Source organism: Lagenorhynchus albirostris, chromosome 7 (assembly GCF_949774975.1).
Source record: "Lagenorhynchus albirostris chromosome 7, mLagAlb1.1, whole genome shotgun sequence".
Taxonomy (NCBI): Eukaryota; Metazoa; Chordata; class Mammalia; order Artiodactyla; family Delphinidae; genus Lagenorhynchus; species Lagenorhynchus albirostris.
This window is the reverse complement of record NC_083101.1, coordinates 69,623,546-69,636,041: the sequence shown is the minus strand read 5'-3', so window position 1 is coordinate 69,636,041 and position 12,496 is coordinate 69,623,546. Positions and strand designations below refer to the sequence as shown.

The 12,496-nt window shown below is 37.1% G+C and overlaps 2 protein-coding genes across 2 annotated transcripts in view; one reads left to right on the top strand and one right to left on the bottom strand.

The window, feature by feature from the left end:
• Positions 1-12,496, top strand: part of HACD4 (3-hydroxyacyl-CoA dehydratase 4) — an 807,943-nt gene that overhangs the window by 286,275 nt on the left and 509,172 nt on the right. The window lies entirely within an intron of this gene.
• FOCAD (focadhesin) overlaps positions 1-12,496 on the bottom strand; it is a 290,793-nt gene that overhangs the window by 226,438 nt on the left and 51,859 nt on the right. Inside the window, exons 6-7 of the mRNA XM_060155133.1 lie at positions 8,228-8,432; positions 4,832-5,038 (exon numbers count right to left, since the gene is read on the bottom strand). Coding sequence (XP_060011116.1) covers positions 4,832-5,038; positions 8,228-8,432 — 412 coding nt within the window. The remainder of the gene's footprint in view (positions 1-4,831; positions 5,039-8,227; positions 8,433-12,496) is intronic.

Here is a 12,496-nt window from a genome sequence, read left to right as displayed (position 1 = left end):
GAACAAAGGGGAAAAGAAAAGTTAATGTAATATTTGAATTGAATATCTAGCTGATAAACTCAGTGATATAGGAATACAGGTATAGCCTCTAAATAAGACTGATTTATTCTACTTCATTTTGTTTCAAATTAAAGGGTATATAGACCTAAAGGATATATGTTTGCAAATTAATTTTCCTAGGCTTTTTTTTACACCTCAGAAACACTGGGACAGAGTTGGGGGACAGGAAATTTCATAACACAAGTATTTTAACAGTTCTACATATTTTTTACTTACTTCTAAAATTGTTAAAATATTGGGCAGAAGGAAGACACAATATAAATATGACCTTCTCCCACAGATACCATTTCTTTGCTCAAAATAAAAGTATTCTGTAATTCTACATTAAAATCAATAATATTTTTGGGACTTCCCTGGTGGTGCAGTGGTTAAGAATCTGCCTGCCAATGCAGGGGGCATGGGTTCAATCCCTGGTCCAGGAAGATCTCACATGCTGCAGAGGAACTAAGCTCATGCGCCACAACTACTGAGCCTGAGCTCTAGAGCCGGCCCACCGCAACTATTGAAGTCCACGCGCCTAGAGCCCGTGCTCCCCAGCAAGAGAAGCCACCGCAATGAGAAGGCCTCACACCACAACGAAGAGCAGCCCCTGCTCACCACAACTAGAGAAAGCCTTCACACAGCGACAAAGACCCAACACAGCCAAAAATAAAAATAAATAATATTTTTAAAGTTGGACTCAAGAGCCAACTTAAAAAGATTCCTACTGGCCAAAAACAGGACAATTTGAATTTTAATGCGGACATTATCTGTAAGAAATTGAATTGCATCAAATATGTTTACATCTATAAGTTCACAATACTTTTAGAAATTAGTAAGTAAAGGGAAAGAGTCAAGCATTTATCCTAACTTTTCTATATAAACTCTACCACTGGATAACCAAATAGTAGATAGAACCAAATACTTTTTTAATAGAAGTATTCCAGCTAATAAATGAAGAAGAATAGATAGAATTAGAACATCATTTCTTTAACGCCTAATGAATTAATGGAGCTACGCACTGAGCATCAACAGCAACCAACATCATAAAAAGAAGAGCAACATATATTATGTGCTTCTTGATGAAAGAACACACCATTCCCTGTGGTCTTAGAAATGAAAAACAAAACAGAACAAAAACCTGAATCTGATCAAGCCTCTATAGCCAACTACCTATTAACTGGGAAACAAGTCCAAGTGAGCCACAAGGTTCAATCAGCAGATTTCAAGATGTACAAAACTCCATAGCTCACATAAGCCAGGTTTTTCCATATGTAAACAAACTGCCAGTAAGAAAAGAGGTAGGGAAAGGAATGGAAGGAGACCATCTTTAGTGTAAAAGATACCTAAAAGATAGATCACACATGCACACACCAAAACTGTATTATGATATGAACAGATACACACATAGGCAGTAAAACTATAGAGAAACGTAAAGAAGCCACTACTATAGAAGTCAAGATAGTCAGGGGAGAAAGGAGGTTGTGATTAGGACCGGGCTCCTGGAAAACTTCTGGGGTGGCCAGAAAAGTTCTGTTTCTTGCTCTGTTTGATGCTTACAAGGATGTTTGCCGTACGTGCAAAAAAAAAAAAAAAAAAAAATTATGAAAATTATTTGAGGGTACTAGTTTAAAATGCAGATGCTTGGGCCCCACACAGCCCTGCTAATTCAATACTTCTAGGGGTAGGCCCTAGGCATTTGCTTTTTTTTTTTAGAATCAATTTTATTTATTTATTTAGGTTTTGTTGGGTCTTCATTGCTGCGTACGGACTTTCTAGTTGCAGCAAGCAGGGCCTACTCTTCGTTGCAGTGAGCAGACTTCTCATTGCAATGGCTTCTCTTGTTGCAGAGCACGGGCTCTAGCCGCGCGGGCCTCAGTAGTTATGGTGCACAGGCTTAATTACTCCGCGGCATGTGGGATCTTCCCGGACCAGGACTCAAACCAGTGTTCCCTGCATTGGCAGGAGGATTCTAAACCACTGCACCACCAGGGAAGTCCTGCATTTTTAATGAAATCTGCCTAGTGATTTTTATGCACTCTAGTCTGAACAATTTGACTGGAATATAAACGTCACAGATCTCATCTGTTTCACCTAACTGCTACAGCAAAGTGTTTGCTGTAAAAAATTGTCTACTACTCACATAAATCTACACAAACACAAAGGAACATTATGGGATTTACCTGTTAAGTACATTACATTTACAGTTAAGACAGGCAATTCCAAGTAATTTAACTAATATTTTCTATATATTATTTATCTATAAATATTATATATCCATATTTTCTATATATTTTTGTATTATTAGTAAAATAATATATATCAATATATTATCTATTAGCGCTATATCTAATAGGTATAACTATATATAATTGATATAAATAAACATCTGAATAGGAATGACATTATTTTATTATATTAATTATATAATTTATAACATATATATTACCATATATTACATGTTACTATATATTACTATTATATCTAATAGATAATATGTGTATTATATTTTTTATATTACTATATATATTACTATTATACTAGATAATATATACAATATTAATATAACACAAATATATCATTATATAATATTATATATAAAGTCCCAACATCCATGAAACCATGCTAGTCACAAAACTGACAAAAGATTACTTGAGCCTTCCTCGGCTCCCACCTCCTACCAAAATCTACACTCACTTTCTCTGTTTCCTCAGTTACCATTCACTCCCTTATTCCAATTTGGTTCCTATCACCATCACTCTGCTGAAACTGCTTCCTTTAACATGAACAATAAATTTCTACTTGCTGGATCCTAAGGGGACTTTCTATCCCGTACTTAAATCCTCTCCCCAGGACACTGTTGACCATTCCCCTTTTTGAGATATTCCTTCCCCTGATTTTCATGTCTGAGACAGATGACATGGGACCGAGTATCTCAAAAGGGGGAATGGTCATCTGTCTCTTCTGCTTGTTATACAATCCTTCTAGCTGTACTTTCTCAGACTTCTCTTTATCAGTACACTACAAATATTTACAGCCCCTGGAATTCTATCCCAAGCCCTGTCATGAAGTCCATGGTTAAAACTTCCACCCCAAAGTAGAAATCTATTTACAAGTCTCTACCTTTAGCCTAGGCTTCTATCCTGAATTCTAAAACCATATATCCATCTATGACCCATGCATACCTCAAACCAAGCATATCTAAAACTAAATTTATCATCTTCCCTTCAGCATCGGCTACCATTTCTCAAATGAACGGCACCATCCAGTTGCCCAAAATAGAAAGCTGAGACTCTACCGAGGACCTTCTCCTTGACCATGTTATCAACCACAAAGCCCTAATGATTTAATGTCCTATATTTCTCTTTTCCTGCTCTAATTTCCCTAATTAGCCCCTGCCATGGACTGAGATCCCCCCCTTACCAAAATACATACGTTGAAGCCCTAAGTGCCAACTGACTGTATTTGGGGTAAGGAAGTAATTAGTTAAATGAGATCATAAGGGTGGGGCCTTAAAACAAAAGGATTAGTGTTCTTATAAGAAGCAGCAATAGAGACCTCATCCTTGCTCTCTCTCTGCTTTGTGACGACACAGTGAGAGAGCAGCCTTCTTCAAGCCAGGAAGAGCGAGAGCCCTTACTAGGAATCAAATTGGCCAGCACCCTCATCTTGGACTTCCTAGTCTTCAGAACTGTGAGAAATAAATTTCTGTTGTTTAAGCCACTCAGTCTGTGATATTTTGTTAAGGCAGCCCTAGCAATCTAAGACATCCTTCCTCACTTCCTGCCCTATTAGTGTCGCTCTGCTCTAAACCCTCCTCCACGCTCCCACCAGAATGATCTTCCACACACAAAAACATGAGGGCACCTCTTTGCTGAAAGGTCTTCCATAGCATGCCACTGCCTAGAAGATAAGATGTAAGCTCATTTGTGTGGTATGGAAGACCCTTCACGGTAGGCCCAGCCTTATCTCTTACACCTTAATCCTTTGGCAACACTCAACACTTTTTTTCTGAACAAGCCATGCCTGCCTGCTCGCTCATGTTTCTGTGCCGGGGCACATGCTGTTCCAGCAGCTGGAATGCCTTCTCAGCCTCTGGTTTGTACCAAGCAAACTCCTACTCAGACTTCCTCAAATCTGAACTCATGCCCTACCTCCCTTAAATTGTGCTCCCATGGTACTTTAAATATACCCCCATACAAGCAATTTACCTTATTGTACTACTATTATTTATTTGCATGTTTGTAAGCCCCTTGAGGTCACAGAATGGCCTTTTCATCTAAGTACAAGTGGCCCTTGAATAACACATGGGTTTGAACTGCACAGGTCCACTTGTACATGGATTTTTGTCGATAGATATGTACTACAGTACTACACAATCAGCGGTTGGTTGAATCAACGGATGCAGAACTCCAGATAGGGAGAGCCGACTGTAAAGTTATATGTGTATTTTCCACTGAGTGGAGGATTGGCGCCCCTAACTCCTAAGTTGTTCAAGGGTCAACTGAATTCTTCTATAGAGTGTGGCATATAAGTGTTCAATACTTGTGTTCTACATGAATAAATGAAAAAAATACCACAGTGGTAGACCCTTAACTGATGCTCCAAAGAGTATTTAATGACTCATTTTTATAATAAATGATAGTAGTACTATTGATGCATTACTAGTATGATCTAATAGTATTAGATCAAAACACCTTTGATATGCAAGAAAGTAAGAGAGCACACCCACCCTGCTACTAAAAGACCTACTTAAGTGATAACTGACATTAAAACTTCTTACAATCCTTACCTCCTTCAGAAGTTCAACACTGTGCTCTAAAAGGTGAATTAAAGATGAGCATTCCCCAGTTATGTTTAAGCTGACTTCACAGACACACAGCAGCTGAAGGGTCATCTGGATAAGCTGAATTTTCCAGAAAACAGGATGACGCAAAAGGCTTAAATATACTTCTTCGATAAACAGCATCACTTCTGTTGTCTGTATCAAATCTCTCATCTGTTTGAGAAACAATCTTGTGATATTAAAATAATACACAAACAAAAGGATAATTTTAGCTTATATAAGAAGCTTTACCAATAAAATTTTTTTCCTCTAAACCTATAAAGACTTAAAAGGGATGAAGAAATTTATGTAACTCAGAGAGAGTTAAACTGTACAACTCTGCTTTCTCCTTTTGTCACTAACCAAAACACAATTTGCTACTGTTTTTGTTACTGCTGGCTGGCACAAATTCTTTTCATTTATTTTTCTAACTACTCTGAGTGCAGATTTTTAAAGACAAATTACATGACAGTACCATCATGTTGAAGGAAATTAATTAAAGTTGGTTCTGAGTTCTCCAAATGGACTCTCCTTTCTATAATTTCAACATAGCTACCTGGAAGGAAAGGGTTGGCGTGTTATTCTAATGCACTGCTAAGCCCTTCATCTGAACGAAATTTGCTCAGACAACCTTAACTGAGAGCATCATTTCCACACTTGGCAGATGCAGTGAAAGACGACATTCAAATGGTAGTGTCTTCTCAGCTGGCTAATGTATTAGATAGGAAGGACTTGGGTGCTCTTGAAAATCCCAATTCAATTCAAACCCAGCTGTTCTGATCAAAATTCTGGAGTTAGTATTAAGGACATGGTCCTGCTCACAGACACACTGGCATTTCCCAGAGATTACAAACAATGAACCATCTGCTTCAATCAGGAGCCTTGTGTCTGTTAAATTCATCAAGAGGAAAGCCTACAGTTAACCAGCTGTACCTTTCACCAGTCGTTACCACCATAATAACCCAAAATGACTATAAGTTATACACAGAGAGAGAAGTTAATTCCGAACAAACAAGAAGAAAAAAAACTATTAAAAGATCAAGGGGAGGAGACAGCAGAGAATACTTAAGTTATAAGAAATAACTTAGTTCAGTAGCTAAATTATTTCATTCTTTTGCAAATATACAATGGCAAAGGCAAAAGGCCACCAAGAAAGGAATTTAAAACAAAGTAAAGCCCCATGTTTATTTGACAATATATTTCCTTGAGTGCATTTTTTTGTACATACTTGAAATTTTCCGTAATAAAAAAAAATTTTGAAAGACAACCTCAGCAACTTAGCATTAAAGGCTCTCTAATCTTTAACATTACCAAAATTCTTAACAAGAATACTTTGTAAGTAATGGTTTCTCTTTATGTAGAAATAGAACATGTGCAATGAATAATATGTGAGATGACAAAAGTCACAATTAAAAAGAACTACTGGGACCAAAGTCAACAGTGAAGTTCAAGGCAGGTTAAGTCCAAAAAAAGACAATTCCATAAATACAAAATGGAAGAACAATTGGAGTGAGAAGAAAAAGAAACAGGAGTTTCACTGACCATCATCTCATTGACCTATGGGTCAACAGGGTTGACATATTTCTCAGGAAAAAAATTTTTAATTAACATGATGGTATTGAAATGCTCAGTATGGATCAGACCACATCTATACTACTGTATTCAGCTCTAAGAAGAACATTTCATAGAGACACATTCTCAACACCAATAAACTAAAGAATTCCTTGCAAATAACAGTGAAAAGTCAAAACCATTTCATGTGGAGAAGTAAAGAAACTGATGAAGAAAAGAAAGGAGGGAGGGAGGGAGTAAAGGATGAAAGGGAAGAAAAGGAAGGAAGAGAGAAACAACACAAGATAGGATGCAGATGGGCTTTTTAAAAAGCTTATTTTGCTTTGTTCTGAGAAGAAGGGGGACTAATGGGTAATCTTAGGAAAATGCAGGTCAATTAGAAGTACTTGCTAAAAAAAAATAATAATAAATGGTTGCCCTGCAAAATAGCATGCTTCCTATCACTAAAATATTTAATTAGTCGTGGGATGGTTGTCTCTCAGAGAGGATAAGAAGTGCCTATAACCCGTGGGAAAATGGATGACATTGCCACTAAGACCCCTCCCAACTCTCAAATTCTTCATTCCAATAAAGCTGTTTTGTTAAGTTATTAAATGTATTTATGTCACTAGTCCCATTAGTTCCAAATGACGGATCTCTTTTTTCCTCACCTATCTTGACTATATTAACAAGCCACAGATTTCCAGAAATACTGCACAGAGCACACTTATAGAAGTATTTAGGCTTGTCAATATAGGTTGATGACGATGAAGGCAAACACCTACCAAAGAGCACAGAACAGGGTAACGCAAGCATCGTATGGAAAAACTGTACGCTAGTTCAAGACATCCGCCTATACATTGCTTTGTTGCCCACACAAAACAAAAGCTTTGGAAAAGCCACAGGAGAATTCACTTGAATTAACTTTTCTCTGCCTTGATTATAGGAAAGCCTATTTATGAGCCGTAAAAGAGTCACTCTAGTGACTCCTTGCTAACACAAACTTAAAACAGGTCATCTGTGACCTCAAGTGATCACCTTGAAAAATAATCACAGATTCCCTCCATCAGCTAAGCAGCATGGTGTTCAGATTCTAGGCAAACAACAAACCTAGATGGTGGGATGGGATAAATGAATCACTACACCCAAATCACAACAAGCTGGCAACTGGAATTTTTTTTAAATCTGTAGTTATAGAGGTAGCTCAAATTTACCTCTCCCCTGAATTCCCTAAGCATTTTATCCATACCTCTGTATGGATAAAATACTTCATCCATCTACTTTGAATTATACAAATATATATACTTGTTTTAGCTCTCTTACTAGACTGTGGTCTTCCCAAGAACAGGAGCCATCAGGGTCACCACATACACTGTAAGGGGACTTGTGAAAACTGGAATCTAGCCAGCATTCAGCTGGTCAAGCCCGGTGTCCCTAGGGCTGCATCTGCCCAGAGAGATGCCTTTTTTCCAAACTTACACAAAAAGGACATTTTTTTTCCTTATAACCCTCTTAGTCTCCAGCACAAGGAAAAACTCAATGCAAAATTATTTTCCCTGAGAAGTCTTTCTTATAGATTTCATTCCTAGTAATCCTAAAATGGACTATGTTGGTTTATATTTCTGTGAATTTAGTTAACATTGTATATATTAAAGTGAAATCTAGATTTGTTTCCTTCATCACCTCCAAAACCCTGCAAGCATTTCTAGAGCTGTTTGCCAGATCACATGGGCTCTATTTTATGTACAAAAATAACAATCACCACTTACTAATGCTGGTGCTATATTAGTGAAGGAGGAGGAAAGGCCTTACCTGCAAACATGGAACCATGTCGCAACACAGTTGTAGCATCTGTTGTTCCAATATTGATGGTTCTTCTTTGTCACAAAGAACCCGGGGGTGAAGTAAGACTTTGAGCAGAGCTAGCCGGAGTTTAGCATATTCTTGTAACTGGGATGGTTCACAATACAGATACCATAGAAACGGTGCCATTATTTGGATACATGAAACTTCTGACCTGCAAGTAAGCCATGGAATGCATAAGCCAGTAACTGAGTTAAACAGGGTACCAAGCAAGTAAGTGTCAAACATCAACTTAGAGTTCATGACATATCATAAACTATGATACCATTGAGAGTATCTTTTTTTCATGACTCTTCTATTCCACCATGACCCACCTAAACCCATGCCAAACAGTTCTTTGTACACTGGGGAGAATGACTCAACACCTGGAGCCTACAATCCTGATGCCCAGGACTAAGACGGCCTCTACTTGCACACTAGAATAGCATCTACATCTCCAGGACCAGTCTTTGGTGAACATCAGAATCATCTGAGAACCTTTTTAGAATTATAGACGTTAGGATCCATTTTTCCAGGAGTATGCATGCATTTTTGGAAAAACTCGACAGGTAAGGTCCTATGTAAAACAAAGACATACAGACATCCCAAGAAGATGATGATAACAGTTAACATTTACTTGTCAACTTGTTAGCACTCAGAGTGTGCAAGTTACTGCACTTTATGCCTTTAAACTCAATCAATCCTCACCACAACCCTATGAAATAAAAATATTATTATCCCATTATGCAGATACAGAAACTGAGGCAGAGAGGGGTAAAGTAATTTGTCAAGTCCCTCCTCTTAAGTTCTTCCCACTCAGAGGAGGAAGACTTCACATATATTTCGGATCTATTTAGATTACAATACATCCCAATAACTCCAAGTCCAAAGACACTAAAATGCCAGAATGACCTTTCAGATATAAAAATTTGATCATGTCATTAATCAGCTTGAAAAAACTTATGCTTAAGATAAAGTACTTAGCCCAATTCACAAACTCTTCATAATTTGGCCTCTTTCCAGTCTCATTTCTTGCTTTTCTCCACTCTCCACTGAACTACACTAAACTTCTTTCAGATCTCTAATCAAGCCATCTGGGCTTTCTTCTCACCTGCTGTTCCATCTACCTATAATACTCTCCCCTTTCTCCCTAATTTCTATCATCTTTCAGTGCTCCCTTTAAAATGACTTCCTGAGGGCCTTCCCTGATACCTAGCCTTGGTCAGATCCCCATTATGTGCTTGCACAGGATAATGAATTTATTGTCATTATTTATTTAATATCTCCATCCCCTGACAGACTATAAGCCAATGAGGGCATGAACCATGGATTTCTGTTTAATGCTGTATCCCAAATAACTGTACACACTAGGCCCTCAAAGAGATGCTCAATCATTAAATTAATCGATTCATTTACACTAAGTTATAGAGTGGATTTACAATTAGCATGCATCGATTATCACAATTTTAATATTTTTCATATTGATTATACACAAGTTATTACTACATAAGATATAAAGATGAACCAGGCATTATCTATCCTTAAGAAGCATATAGTCTAACAGGGACAATCAGCTCTGTTTCTGGACTAGAGAATAGAAAGTGAAAACTGCTAAAAGAAAGGTATAAAGTGCAATACTTATTGGAGGAAATGGCATTTGAGTTATGCCTGACAACATAATTTTATAATACTATACATCCCACAGCAATGTGATTTCAAAACACCATTAACATTAATTAAAATTAAAAAGTTACCAAATTGATAAGATTTAATCTATTCATTTATTTGCTTGACAAAATTTCTGAGTTCCTACACTATACCATTCACTCTTCTATGTGCTAGAAACCAAGCAAAAAACAAAAACAGATGAAATCCATGCTCTGATGAAATCCATGCTCACAATCTGGAGGGATTTTTTTTTTTTCATGAGCACAAACACACAATCCATAAAAAACAAAAAGACTTATGAGTTCATAATTCTGAAACATATGGCTTCATCACACTACCCTCTTTAGGAAACTAAAAGAAGTTTCATAGATTAAGCAAGTAGACAATGTATGTATGGGTTAGAATATGGAGCCGAAAAGAGATTTAAGAAACATTGTTCCTCCATCTCTCGCTAATAATGTACTCCCCAAAGAATAAATACTAGCCAGGTGTCAAAAACATCCATGAATAGCTTATCAGTTTTCTCCTACTTTGAAATGCTGAAGGTGAAATGCAAGGTTCATACAAAGAAATATATTTCCAAGTTGCTGTTAATATTTGACATCAGGAGCATAATGTTGAGCTTTCCTAGAACAATATACTTTTTAAAAATCTCTGTGGCTTAATCTGTCCTGATTTTAGATTTTGCATTTCCTATGTGGTATCTGATGATCTACTATCACTGCAGTGGGGTATGCAATTAACAGGGCTTAAGGAGAAAAGGAAAATAATAAAACAGATAACCTGAAATCCCAAAGTGATTAAGAATGTTTAAAAATGCAACCAATTGTGCATGTATCTACACACAAGGCTTTCATATATGTTCACCAAGGATGGAGAAGCAGTGGGAAAAGACTTGTAATGAAAATCAAAACACTGAGCCTTTGGGCCCAACTCTGCCACTAGCCATCTGACCTTGAACAAGTCATTTAATGTTGCTCTCCTTAGTTCCCTCATCTGAAAAACTATGTGTTAGACTAGATAATCTTGAAATATCCAGCCCTAAAGACCTTGACATCATTGTCAATTCACCCAATTCTCGGTTCTATAATGGTGAAGTCTTAACACCACAGGCCTTCTACAAATCAGTGCAGAATTTAACTGGAGAAACATGCCCCCAAAAATGTAGCACGAAGATACACTGCTATTTCAAGACATCTGTTGATACATTCTACTAAAAGTGAACCCATACATGTAGGCTAGCACCTTTCTACTCTACCACCTCCAGCGAGGTTTCTTCCCACATTTGTAATACAGTTTGTAATACAGCTATATTCTTTGTGTGACTTGATAGCTCATTCCTTTTTTCATTCCTGAGATCTTTCATTCCATTTCTGGGGTATATATATATACATACATACACACACACACACACACACACACACACACACACACACACACACACATATTTGCATACATTAAAGTTCACTTTTTGTGCTGTAAAATTCTATGGGTATTGATAAATGCATAGTGTCATGTATCCACCATTACAATGTCATATGAAATACTTTTACTGCCTTAAAAATCCTCTATACTTCACCTTTTTAACCATACCTCCCTCCCCCCAACAAACCCCTGGAAAGTACTAATCTGCTTGCCACTCTATAGTTTTACATTTTCCAGAATGTTATATAAATGGAATTATACAGCATGTAGACTTTTCAAAAAAAAAAAAAGTGAACCCAGCTACTCTAATCAACAATTCCTAACACAGAAAGAGCTAGAATACAAGCTATTGTCACATTTTGCCTCCTTCCTATAGTTGTGAATCACTATTTATATTCTTATTAAATTACCAAACTTCCTTCATTACCTTCTAAATGACAAAGTAAAAACTACTAAGTTAACTTACTCTAAAATTAAATCTCAAGAAACTAACAGTCTGCTGAAAATGCAAGCAGAGTGATCAATTTCATCCTGCAAAGAACAGTCTCATAGTGCAAAAGTAGAAATGAGACAACTGTAATTATTCTTTGAAAATAAATATAAAATAATTTGAAACTTCTATAAAGCTCTAGATAGTATACTCTAACACTCCAGAATTCAAATGAAAGGAATAAGTCAATGAAAGCTTATCCATAAGTAAACCAAACTCAATTAATAATCTCTTCTCCTTATGACTATCTGGACATATATCATTAGAAGAACTACTTTCAAATTCCAATATAATAATCCTTTGAAATGAAACAACCAAAAAGTAAGTTAATTATTTGCTGACTAACTAAACCATTGGAAAAGAGAGATATTTGTAAGGATTACCCTAAAAACAAGCTAACAACAAATATGGCACATCAGCAGCAACATGTTTTTTTGCTGCGGTGCACAGGCTCCGGACGCACAGGCTCAGCGGCCATGGCGCGGGGGCCCAGCCGCTCCGCGGCACGTGGGATCCTCCCAGACCGGGGCACGAACCCGTGTCCCCTGCATCGGTAGGCGGACTCCCAACCACTGTGCTACCAGGGAAGCCCAGCAACATCTTTTATAAAGTATCCCAATCTATTTAACAAGAGAAACTTCATTAAACAAATGTTT